We start from the raw sequence: 12955 nt of genomic DNA on the forward strand, positions 1-12955 counted from the left end.
GGAAACCTGACAGTAGAAAGGAGTCCCCATATGGCCTAAGATCTTGAACATCTTTTGAAAAGGACAGAGGGACTCCACCAGCAAGAGTTTTATTTCCTTTTATTTCCTCAATTACTTTCTTCTTCCAACCAGCATGACCTATATCACTTCAGGACTAAACACAGCAAGAGTGAGCAAAACCAGAATAAAGTGGTTGAGTGGTTATGCCATTTATAAATCATATATCACATCTGTTCTTGCAGGACTAAAGTTTATGCTATGTCAAGAAACATCCAAGAGGTAGAGTCACCTAAGCTATCCTCTGTTCTACCAGACAAAATCGGGCCAGATATCTCAGAGCAGCACTTCAAGTCAGCAGAAAGTGTGTCAAGAGACACTGCTGTGAAGGTAAATAACACTTCTCAGTTTTTACTTTGTGGGCACATCTACACGTGCAATTAATGTGAAGCAATAAATTCCAGGGCTTAGTGCTCTGGAGTTTATTGCTCCCAGGCATAACGTTTGAATGTGTACCTGGGACCCCAGCACATTGAGCTGGGTCAGAGCATCTCTGGCTACTAGGGGGCCCCAGGAGTCAACCTGCAAGCTGGGGGCTGCTCCCTACCAACTCAACGTGCTGCAGAGGGGCTGGCTGGGGCATGAGGGTACTCCAGTGCTGGGCTAGCTGACAGGCATCTCTACACTGAAGTACCCTCATATCCCAGCCAGCTGGGGCAGTGTCTAAATAATACTTGTAGAATTATTAGTATTGTTAGTAGAAACAAGTACTATCTTGTTTCAGAGTTAGTTTACTCCAGCCTCTTAAGGGCACACGTGTAGACATGTAACATTTACTATCGAGCTAATTAGTCTACTCTGCCACTAAACGTCTCATGTAGATGCACCTTGTATGTGCTAGATAGATAAGAACCTGATTTTCCAAAGTGCTGAATATCCACAACTGTAACTGACGTCTGGGGAAGATGTAGATGTTAAATTTAAACAGCTACAGGATAACTTAATTCAATTCTTAGAATCAACTTGCACTTGTTATGAATGCAAGAACTGGCTCTTTCTTTACAGTGGTGGAAAAGCAGTGGATCCATAGGATAGACACCTCTCTCTTTCTCTTCCCAGTACTCCACAGACAGGCTTTCCAGAGGTATCAGACATATGGAAACTGTGGTTTGCAGGCAAAAGAAGGGAATGTTGAAGACAGGATGTTTATTTTTCTTCCCTAGCCCTGTGCATAATACAATATAACCATAGGTTCTTTTCATAGCGTGCCCTGTATACTTGGGATTTTCTTTTAAGGTAAAGCTCTAGGTCAGCTGCTGGCTTAGGAGTGAAGGCAGTAGAAATCTAATGGAAACAAGAAGGACTTCTGCTGGATCTAAACTGATAGACAGGCATAGATTCCTCCTACACACATAACCCACATATTTATGAAGACTCCTGTATGATGGCTGCCTGTTTTGTGGGTGTGCTGTAGGGAGGAAGCAGGGAAATAACTTCTCTTACAGAATAATGTTGTGGGAACTCCAGAAGGGCATCATTGAATGTTTTTTCTCTTTGTACTTCCTTACTCAGGAAAATCCCCCAGTGACCTCAGCATCAGTTGGTACTGAGAAGAGATGTTCAGATTTTACCCATTACTTGTAAAATGTTTTATCTGCCATGTTTCTTCCTAATACAGCAAAGATATGCTTCTGATATAATAGTCAAGAAATACTCCCGTGGTTCTGAAGAGGAGCCTTCCTCCAGTATAGGAAGAAGATATCATACACAAGTCTTTTGTGGCAAATTACCTGCTTTGGATTGCCAAGCCTGTCTTAATATAAAATCACAGGATTCCACTTTCTTAAGAAATACGTATCTGCACAATCTAGTTGGAGACCGTGAAGTCAAATTAATTTTGAAACCAGGTACAGAACAAAGCATGTAGTTTTTTGTTTATTCTTCTTGGTGCAGCTGGATATCCCCTAATGCATGTACTTGGTGTGTAGTCTATACAGATGCTGCTGTTGACAAAATACAGCTGGAGATTCAGGCAGGATCCAGAGCAGCTTCCAAAGTGATCTGGCTGGTAATGCCAAAATCCGAGGAGGAAGATGACTCATCTCTAGATGATGAGGTTCAAGCTAAACTGAAGATGTTCCTAGGAATTGAAAATATATTCAAGGTAAGTTAACTTTGGCATGAAATACAACATAATTGGGTGAAAAAAATCTCCCATTCAGCCTAATAAATACAGTCTAAAAGAATGAGATAGAAAGTCTGCTGAAAGTGCTATTTGATTTAGTTGGAACTACAGTATGTTTATTTTCTAATAGTATTTCCTGAAAAGATGATCTCAGACAGTCTGAGTTTGTTCAAATAAAACGAAAGGAAAGAAGAGTTAAAAGTCTAATAGAATCCAGAACTATTCAGTAGGGGCACAGCTAGATATTTCAGTGCCCTGTGTTTCCCACTGCAGTGTCATTCATTTATAGGTATAGGGAGTCTGAAATAGTTGTGTGAGAGGATAAAGTGGGAGAATATGGTGGAAATAGAAGCAGCGTCATCACTGGGGATAATGTTCTTTATAGCTTGTAATCTGTTCTCATAGGGGATGTTGGTTGTACAGAGACATGGCATCTATGGTAGATAATATAGTGTTAACTGGAAACTTGTCAAAGGAGCCCAGTTTCTTAAAAAAATATGTGGTGTCTTTCAAATAGCTGGCAGCTCCAGTGGCATACAGGAATAGTATAGTCAATGTAGCCAGAAACTTCTTCCATAATGGTGCTAATGCCAGAGAAAATGGGGTAATCCTAGGTTTCTATGACAAGGAGCCATGCAATGATCAAGCTGCAACAGACTGAAACCATATACAACATAAAAAGGACAGCTCCTGGAATTTGCCTGAGGGCTGTAGCCCCACTCTAGACCTGTATATAACCTCTGTGCCCACTCTGAGATTATAGTATAGTTTGCCAGGTTTGTGGCTCTTGGGTAATCCGTGGCCTAGGCTCCTGAGAGGTGGAAGCATACCTGTGCTTCCACAAGTAGTATCATTAAAAGGTCATTTAATTCCTCCTGGTATTGTGCTAGGGGTCCTTGGTCAGGAGGGTCTAAAACTTCATGTTGGAAATTTGTCTCCTGGGTTCCTTTATGTATGCTGTTTTGTCCATGGCAATTGTAGTACCCACTTTTCAATCTGCTGTATGACAATATTAATGGGAGGGGGTGGGGGTTGAGGCTGAGTATGGCTCTCTCTTTCACCGAGCAGAGGTTGTAATAGAGCATTATTTTTTTGGCAATCTTGGAGCAGGCACAGAGATTATATACAGGTCTAGAGATGGAAACAGGTTATATATACAGGTCCAGAGTGGAACTGCAGTCTTCAGGTGATTCCAGGAGCTGTCCTTCCTCTTATGTTGTATACGGGTTCTGTCTGTGGCAGGTTGATCACTGCATGGCTCCTTGTCATGGAAATGTTTCCTTAGTCTTAAATATTAGAAGAAAGCCTTAAAATCTCTATACACTTATAGCATATTGAGTTATGTAGTATAATAGGGAAGAAAGAAAGACCATGGAAGAGTACAAACACCTTAGCTGGGCTGAGTGTGTCAAAGAGTAAGTGTGTCAAGTCTTGTCAAAGACTAAGTGTGTAAGTGTGTCAAGCCTGGTATAAGTCTTCAAATTAACATTTGATTGGATTTGCAGGTTAGAAATCGGCGTAAACATCAACAGCCGAAGAAACAGTCTGCCAAGAAGGTTAAAAGCAACATTGCCGAAATTCACATAGTCCCCACATCTACATCTCCACCCAGCTTGTCCTCCTCTTCCTCCTCCTCTTCTGTAGGTGACAAACATAGCAATGCTCAAAACCAAATGTGGCAACCTAGAGAAGGGAAAGGAAACAGCAGTAGCAGTAGTAGTAGCAGTAGCAGCAGCAGTAGCAGTAGTAGTAGCAGCAGCAGCAGCAGCAGAAGCTGCAGCAGCAGTGAAGAGGATTCTCCTGAACACAAAAAGCAACAAGGAGGAAGTGATGAAGTACTCAGGAGTTGTGGCAGTAGCAGCCAGGACCATGAATACTCCAAGAAGCAGGTAATTTATCAAGACTCCTATTGTAGTAGTACACATGACATTTCTGCTGATGAATGGATTTCTGTAGTTTGGTATCATAAATCAGGAAATTATATTTCATTAACAATACAGGGCCAAATGCTACTCTCACAAGGATTTCCTTGACTTGAATAAGAATCATTCCTTGTAACTGAGGGCAGAATTAGGCCCAGACACTAAAGAGGGCCTAGCACAATTTATTCTTACTTTCTAGATAATTACATATAGGATGGAAGAGAGAAACAGAAAAAAAATAGATGGTTCTCTACTATCATTATGATATGGACTAAATGACCTAGTATACATCTTTAAAAGGTGTTTTAACATTTATTTTTCATTTTTTAAATTCTTACCTTTTTTACCAAATGTATGTTGTTCAGTACATTTGTATGCAGTATCCAAAAAAAGTTCCCTTTGTAATATTTTATTCTGTGTCCTGTTGATTTTCACAGGCATATCCAGAGATTTATCAGTATCGGTTCAGGTCAGCACAGCAAAAACAGGTACATTTTCTACTTGGTGGATGCAGAGTTAAAATTGGTCTCATTCTCTACAGTGGAAGCAGGATTTGGGCTACAGAGAGGAATAACATGAAAATTACTCCTGGAACAGTTTTCTCTGAAATGTCTTGATATACCAGTAACTGAAGGACAATTTTTTCTCAATTTTGCAGTATCCAGGAAGGGAAGGCGAAAGAATCAGAGGTTATAGTAGCTCATCTTCTTTCACCTCTGCTTACTCTGAAAGTAGCGATGATGGTGGCTATGGAGCAGACGCTCAGGTTGGTGTGTCATTGAATAAGCAATACAAGTATATGAAAATCATGTCCACATTACCATGGATTTCCAATTATTCTAAAGTTTTGATTCTAGTAATAGAAAGAGACAGTGATTTATCAGCTCAACTAATACATAAAATATTACAGGTTTCTAAAGATAGCTCTCTCTTGCCTATATGAAGGCAGGACAGAGTTACACTTTACAGACCAAATAATTCAGGGATGCATAAGTTCTAATAAGCAACAGCTCACTTGGTCAGATGCTGTAAGGTGCAGCTCTGCCTTGCCTTCATATACCTGCCTCAGACTAACACAGGTAACCACCTGACAGTGTGAAGGTAGTGTCATTGGGTGAATACCACAATGTTCAAAGACTGACAAATGCTTCATGTTTTAACCATGTGGAATACTGTCACAAACCAACCCATGGGGGGGATCCCCAAACCCCCCAGTTTCTCCCCACGATGCTGCCACTTCCCCCAAGAAACCGACTAAGGTTGCCTTGGGATAGCTCCGTATCCCAGCATGCCTCAGCTCCATTGCTCTTATACTGGACCCTGCAGCTGAAATGAGGGAACCTCTGCCAGCTGTGGGTGGCCAACCCACTGGGTTACAAAAGAAATTATAGGTCGCCCTTTCAACGGAAATGGTCGACCTGGAATATCACTTGCCCAGAAGTCACTCATGCCACAGGCAATCAGTAAGGAGACAAACAACAAAAGGATGTATTATTGAAAGAATTAAGGAATGAAGAATTAAGGAATAAAAGAATAAGGCAAGCAAAACTTACTACAGAAAAGCAAAACAAACAGTTTCCTACCCTCTCATTTGGTTACAGCTCAGCCCTCCTGAGAGACCTGTCGGTATCCCCAGAATTCAGTGTTCCTGCTGATTACACCAGCAACCAGCGTCACCGAACCCTCAAAGCCTGAGAGTCTGCCCTAGTTAGTTTCCAAACCACCTGCAAGCCAGCCCCACTTCCATCAGCATTATTTGACTTGCCAGTGAGTCACAGAACTCTCCAGAAGTTTCTGGCCTCCCTGGCATTCCTCTGACCTGATGGGCCATTCCTCTAAGATGCCTTTGCTATAGAGGAGCTAATTTCCACATTACAAGCAGACAATGCTTCCAGGGCCCAACCCCTTCTGCCTACGTCTGGGGGAGCGGTGATTCTTCTTGCCCTTGAGCAGTGGTTTTCAACCTGTGGTCTACAGATCCCTGGGGGTCCACAGACTATGTTTAAGGGGTCCATGAAAGAGGACTATGATCAATCAAAAGTATATGAATACCTACACTTACAAAGGTTTCACGCCTCCATTTGAAAATGTTTAGGCAAGCACAAATTAGAAGTTTGAAAAACGCTGCCCTAGAGTCACAATAGCAAGAGAGAATTAACAGTTCCATGCATTCTTCTTCCTTGACTAAACCATATCCAAAACTATAATAATGTATCGAGGCAGTATAACATAATCTTTACAGTAATATCAGCAACATAAATTAGTACGGCATAACATGGACTTTCTGATGAAACCGCACATCAGTAAAACACAAGCCTGCAAAACATAATGGGGTTAACAACATTAATTAACATTAATATTAGATTTGCTTGCTCACCGTGAATGGCCATTACCACACATGGAGTCACTCTGAAGTGCCATTTTGTGTGTGTGGAAGGGTAATAGCGATTTTAGGTTTGTGGGGTTGATGCACAGCAATTCCATCCAGCTTGAGGGCCTGCTTTAGTCCTAACGAACGCTATGGAGTGTTTTTGTTGGCAGGTAGTTTCATTAATTTCAGTGACACTGAGGGTAAAATGTTCAAAACATCTAAGGGACTTTGGAACTCTAGTCCATTTTCAAAACAGAGGTAGGTACCTGGAGCCTATAGTTCATGGAGAGTTAGTGGGACACTAGGAGTTCAGTACTATGCAGAATAAAGGTGACAGATATTGATCCTTGCTAAATGTAATGAAGTCTACAATATAAATCCACTGAACAGATCAGTTTGTAGTCATAAATTGTTATAGTTTAAAAATGAAAACTTAAAATGTGTTTATGAAAGAAGGTGGTTATTTCGGTTTAGTGCACAAAAGAATTGATTTCAGTAGTTTTGACTGAATAAGGCAACATAAATTAGTACGGCATAACATGGACTTTCTGATGAAACCGCACAACAAGACAAAAGAATCAAAGAATTGATTTCAGTAGTTTTGACTGAATAAGGCAATCCCAAAGCTTGTTAACAGAGCTATTCTTTAATAGGTCAAGTTCCTATTCCTCGTTTATTTTTGTTGCATTAAAAGTGCTCTTGTAAAAGATTCTTAAGTCGTTTAGGGCTTGATTGTAGAAGTCAGTGGCCAATCCCAATTGAATGAGATAAAGTACTTATAATGTGCCACTGTACATGATCCCATTAAGTTCTGTACACCTGCTGTACAAGCCTACTCCTTTACAAACAAATTTCCTGATTAATGTATAGTGATTTATTTATAAAAATGTCCCAGCTTTTCTTTTCCTTTCCTCTTGTGATTTCAGCCTAAATTCTTGGGAGACAGAAGGCCACCAGTACTGGCTGTTATTCTTCGTGCTGCTCGAAATGACCAGAGGCTGGCAGGATTCCAGCTTGTGCTCTACTTGAATCTGAATTCCACAAGACCTAGGATGCAAGTATTTATGTCAAATATAACTGCACCAAGTAGATGGAAGTTCTGTGCTGATGCCTCAGTAATAAATTCTAATAAAGCAGCGGTGAGGTTCAAACATTACCTGATCAACAATACACAAAGTATACATATTCTAGTATGTTTTACACTGAAAATAAAGTAAGTATTTCCCTCCATTAGGGTTATCTAAAATGGGGTCAAGATTGCCGTGACTATAAAATTGCTGCAAAAGTTGCAACTGGTCAATTTGATGATCGACCAGCCATGCAGATGAAGCTAGAGTGGCCTACTATCCCTTCAAGACTCAAAAGAGCTGAACGATGGTAAGATTTTACCCATCAGTTTCTGAAAAATCCACATTCAGCAAAAAAACTTGGATCAGTCTGGAAGGGTTTTTGTGGGCAAAACTAAAACAATAGGAAGGTGTGACAGGAAGCTTGTCACTTAAGAGGGGAAGAGGCTCCATGAGAAGCAGCCTGTAGGTGTGGCAGGAGCCAATTAAAAAGCCACCTGGCCAGAAGGGGGCTGGGGCTTGAAGCATATAAGCCCAGGACCTGAGCTGGGCAGGCAGTCTAGCCCTAGAGCCATGAGGAGAGGAGCTTCTGGGCAGCAGGGCTGCAGTGGAGCTCCTGAATAACATCTGGGCTGGGGGCAAGCAGCCAGAGGTTTGAGGAAGGGACTAAGGGAAGGAAAGGAAGTCCCAGCTGGCCCTGAAGCAAGAGAGGGACCAGAGAGCTCAGAAGTTTACTGATGGGGTGAGTGTCAGCAAGGCCAGGAACATCAAAGTTTGGAGCCCAGGAAGGGTGAGTGTTGGCAAGGCCAGAGAGCCTGGAGGCCTGAAGCCCAGGACGGGTGTATGTAAACACTAGCAGGGCTAGACAGCCTGAAGGTCTCATTGGCCCAGGAGGCTCAATCTTCCTAGGAGCAGGGCCAGGGCCTAGAAGGAGGAGCCAAAGACTGGGGGTCACAGCCAGAGACCAAGGTAGGGCAAGTAGCCTGTAGTTCAAGAGGGGCAAGGACTGGGGCTAGGAGCCCATAGCCCAGGTGGGCCACATGTCTGCCAAAATGAGTATCATATGTGAGGCTGTAAAGGGCAGCTGGAGCCCCAGAATTAGCCCTTAAGGCAATGAGGACAGATACCTGTGTTCATGAGAAGAGATCTGACTTGGGGCGCCCTGGGCTGGTCTTCTTTTTCTGAAAGTAACATTTCATCAAGGCATGGTGGGCAAGGAGAAAGGGCTGGGGTGGGAGTGGGGAGGAATTCCAGGGGCATCACAGACACCTTCAAGCCAAACTGTTACCGAATGTTTGTTGCACACGTGTGTGTGTGTGTGTGTGTGAGTGTGAGAGTGAAGTGGAGCACAACAGGGCCATTTGAAACACAGTGTTAATTATATGCTAATTGTTAAGGGCAGTGTTGCAGGTGTGGGATTGAAATTACAAATCTGGTTTTTTAGTTATTTGAATATACTGGTGTGCCTCACTTTCAGCGTTGACTCTCTTTAAGGCAGCCAAGCTATCCTTGTTCCTGACTGCTGTCAGGTGGCTTCCTGAGTGCTACTATGTACTCTAGCAGTGTTTGGTATTCTGAGACTGCTGCCTCCCCGCTTATGCCCTGCTCTGCACAATACCATGCATGGCTGTATGATAGACGTAGCGGCAGATGCCAAAGTTTTGGCCTTTACTTCATGAGTGTTTCCAACCTGAATAGAATTTTTTAAATAATCCCTTCAAGGAAGATCAGTTAAGTCCCTTTATTCTGTTTCCCAGGGTTTACGAGCTTGTTCCAGGACTCACCTACATGTTTGGATTCTTCCAAAAGGAAGAACATAATCCCCCTCGACAGGCCACTCTGGTGATGGCTCTGAGTTCTCCAAGAACCTGCGATGTTGTTCTCAAACTACCAGACGTAAATATTTTACTGACTTTTAAAAAAACATTTGCTAGAGCATTTTACCACTCATGAAATTGAAGGTTTATACCTTTGGCTTGAGCCACAATTTTTCCCCAATGAATAAAACCCTATGCTTCTGTTGCTTTCACAGTTTTGTTTTATAAAAATATATATCTCATAAATGACTGCTCTTCTCACTCCAAGGGGCTTAAAAATAAATTGGTGTTCCTCCACAGAATAAGAACAATACATTCCTGTCCTCCCCAGCAATCACACCGAGAAATGATAGTTCTTACAGCATGCTTGAAAGGATGAGAGTTCAGGCTCCAGAGAGGCAGAACTTGTTTACCCCTTATGTGACCAAGAATCATAACAGATCCTATAAACAGCTCTTTCCAAGTTGACCAGCCCCCACCTTGACTCTTTTCTAATCTTGATTGCAATAGTACAGGCAAGGACAGAGTTCATCTGTCAGGTGAACAGGTCCCAAACCTGTAAAACCAGTAGGGTTTTAGATGCTGTATCAATGAATATCAAACCTAGTCTATAACACTTCTATTTTTTGCAGAGACTGTAGATGTGCCAAATAATGTACTGTTTTGCAGCTTAAAGAAATGAGGATTTCCATTCATTTTTCACCTGTGAGCTAAGCATATATTGAAACTTAGACTTTGGAGTATAACATGGCTTTATCTGAATGTTATATAAAATGTTGCTTTCACTCACACAGTATACCTTGTATCTACTGTTGGTTTTATTTTCCCAATTCATTTTCAGGTCACAGTTTATGACAGAGCTATAAAACTCCCTGTGCCATTGCCTTTTAGTCCCCAGATATCAACCTCAGCACTACAGTACCCTGACTGGAATTTCCATTCTGTGCCATTCTCGGTCATTGGAAATCTTAAAGGTCAGCAATTCATCTACTTTAAAAACATGCATTCTAGAAACTCTGTCAATATCTACGGTATTTCTGACATTGCATGGAATTATTATGCATTCATTTAAAAATCAAATAGACTCCAAAGAATAGATGTAAATGTGTAATTAAAGACGGTGAGGTCATAGAGGTAAGAATGAAGGCAAAATTGTATTAACATTTAAATCTATTTAAATCCAGGTCAGAAATCAGGACTTGATTCTGTGCAATTGGGACTTCAGTGACAGTAATGAGAAACAGAGAATTTCCCAAATTTACACACATTATATTTTAGATTAAATATCTCTCTAGAAAATGACCAAGTGACTAATAATTTTGAGTGCCTCACCTTCTGGATATGTACCATGAGCTGTGCTATTAAACAGCAGTTGATATCACTTACATCCTGGCCAATCAATTAATTAATCTGCATTTTGAAGAAGTTACTTGCATATTAGTGGAGCACTAAGTTCCTTGGTCATTTTCAATTAAAGGACCATATTCAGTCGCAGTGTAAGCAGGCACAAGTTTCTAAAGCTAGTGGATTTGCATCAGAGATACCAAGGGCTTTTTTTCCCCACAAATCAGCATGGGGAGAAAACCTCTCCTCTGATGTTTGCATGCAGGGAACTCTCATTTAAATACATTGTCTGTCATTAAACTGCTGCCAGAAGCAGCGTGTGCTCAGCAATGGAAACCAGCTCTGAAGCTGACTGAATGCAGCCCACACTGAGCATGGCAGTAAAACATGTGGCCCATACTGGCCAAGCATACTGATGATAACCTACCACAAGGCTAAGTTAGTGCTGCAGCCCATCTGAATGATATATAATGCCCATTGTGCTCAGTCCCCCATAGCACCAACTCATTTTAAACTCATTTTTTAAACTTCATCAACTACATTTTGACTTCCCCTTCACTCCCACAGCTGAGTAGCACCTTCTTTCCCATTTCCAGTGATTCCTGTTTCTTCACCAGCCTTAAATGTCTGGCAAGCACCACCAAACATCTGTGTAGATGTTGTAGCTCAAAAGTGTGTTTATGGAGTACCTGTGCTGAAACTTGTGGCAGTTTCCAAAAAATGGGAAATGCATTACTTCTAGATGAATTAAGCTTGTAGGTACCCATAGTAATTTTAATGTGTGCAAATTACTACAGGTATGCTTGTTTCAAAGTCAGTATTTTTGGTTCTGTGCATTTTGTTCATCCAGCACGTGCTCAGGGAGGGAACAGAACCCGGGTAGGGTCCGAAAGTAAGGGGGGGGAAGAAGTTGGTAGAGGGAGTAGAGGACAAGAGGGCCATTTGACCTCTCCCCCCAGCCACCATTTTCCCTGCAGTAGCAGTGGGTGGGAAATTAAAAATGTATACATGTTACATATATAGAATATAATTATTGGGGGGTGTCTTAAATTCAGGTTCATATTAGATTTGAGTAAATACGGTAAATTTGGACTAATGTGAGCACAACAGAATTGGTTTGTTAATACAACCACAGGAGTGTAACCCATGGAACATACAGGTGCAATTACTTGAAGTAAATCCTAATCAGAACTGATCAGAAAATTTCTCATAAAATGAGTTTAGTGGAAGATGGGGCGGGGAACATGACAATATGTGAAAGTGATTATTTTCTTTGGTTTGTTAACCAGCTCCAATTAGATACAAATCATTATAATGCATAAATCCTTATAGCTGTCAAATACTCTGGTGTAACTCCACCTTCTAATGCACTCATTTATGAATAGTAATAGTTAATGATGTGGCAATTACTAACCCTGTTGGGGAAATTCTGTCCTTTTCACTGTAGCAAGACTGCTAGAGTCAATAGGCCAAGTGAATAACATTGTGCCAATGCAAATGAGAGCAGAATTTCTTTTGCAGGGTTTAAAATCATTACATGTCTGCTCACTAGTTTGCAATAAAAAGCAAAGTTTTCTTCTCACACTGATGAAAATCTGAAATTGTTTAATCTAATTAGGCTATTTTGCATTTATGGTGCAGAAATTGATCCATCACGTTAAAAAGCAATTCTAAATTAGAAAAATTAAAATGTATAATGCTTGCTAACAGTGGGCTTTTCCTTTTTCAGCACATTGTTCAATATCAAAAAATACGATCACGACCTTCAATGATGTTGTATTTAACTATTCAATGCCTGCAAATTGCTACCACATCTTGGCCCAGGACTGTAGCCCAGAACTGAAGTTCCTAATTTTGATGAAGCAATCTGAAGAGTCACCTGACCTAAAAGAACTCAATGTCAAGCTTGCCAGTCAGTAAGTAATTTCAAAGTATGTGACAATTAGGCCCCTGACACACTACTCTTAAAATGATATTAACCAGTTAATTACATCTTAAATTGTAGCCAGGCCACAGTTTAAACAATTAATGGAGTCAGAATATCTAATAAGCCATAAAGTTGTTCCACAAAAAATCTGTAATAACTTTGTAATTGGTTCCTATCATGCCATTGATTGTGTGGCAAGGTGCATCCCCAAGGCTGGGAGTCCCATCAGTTGTGGGGTTCAGGTTGCAGGAGTGCATGGTACACTGCTATGGCCAGGGGGACAGCTCAGCTGATGAAACTCTAAGCCATGGGAGCACATGGTATG

General features: G+C 41.2%; 1 protein-coding gene across 1 annotated transcript in view; it reads left to right on the plus strand.

Moving 5' to 3' along the window:
- The window catches only part of LOC109306980 (vitellogenin-2-like), a 34296-nt gene that overhangs the window by 17390 nt on the left and 3951 nt on the right, over positions 1-12955 (plus strand). Inside the window, 12 exon segments of the mRNA XM_019530605.1 lie at positions 243-387; positions 1676-1904; positions 1986-2161; positions 3688-3852; positions 3913-4071; positions 4542-4592; positions 4763-4870; positions 7402-7614; positions 7710-7852; positions 9300-9438; positions 10201-10333; positions 12433-12619. Coding sequence (XP_019386150.1) covers positions 243-387; positions 1676-1904; positions 1986-2161; positions 3688-3852; positions 3913-4071; positions 4542-4592; positions 4763-4870; positions 7402-7614; positions 7710-7852; positions 9300-9438; positions 10201-10333; positions 12433-12619 — 1848 coding nt within the window.

Source organism: Crocodylus porosus, unplaced genomic scaffold (assembly GCF_001723895.1).
Source record: "Crocodylus porosus isolate Cpor-Errol unplaced genomic scaffold, CroPor_comp1, whole genome shotgun sequence".
In the NCBI taxonomy this organism is placed as follows: Eukaryota; Metazoa; Chordata; order Crocodylia; family Crocodylidae; genus Crocodylus; species Crocodylus porosus.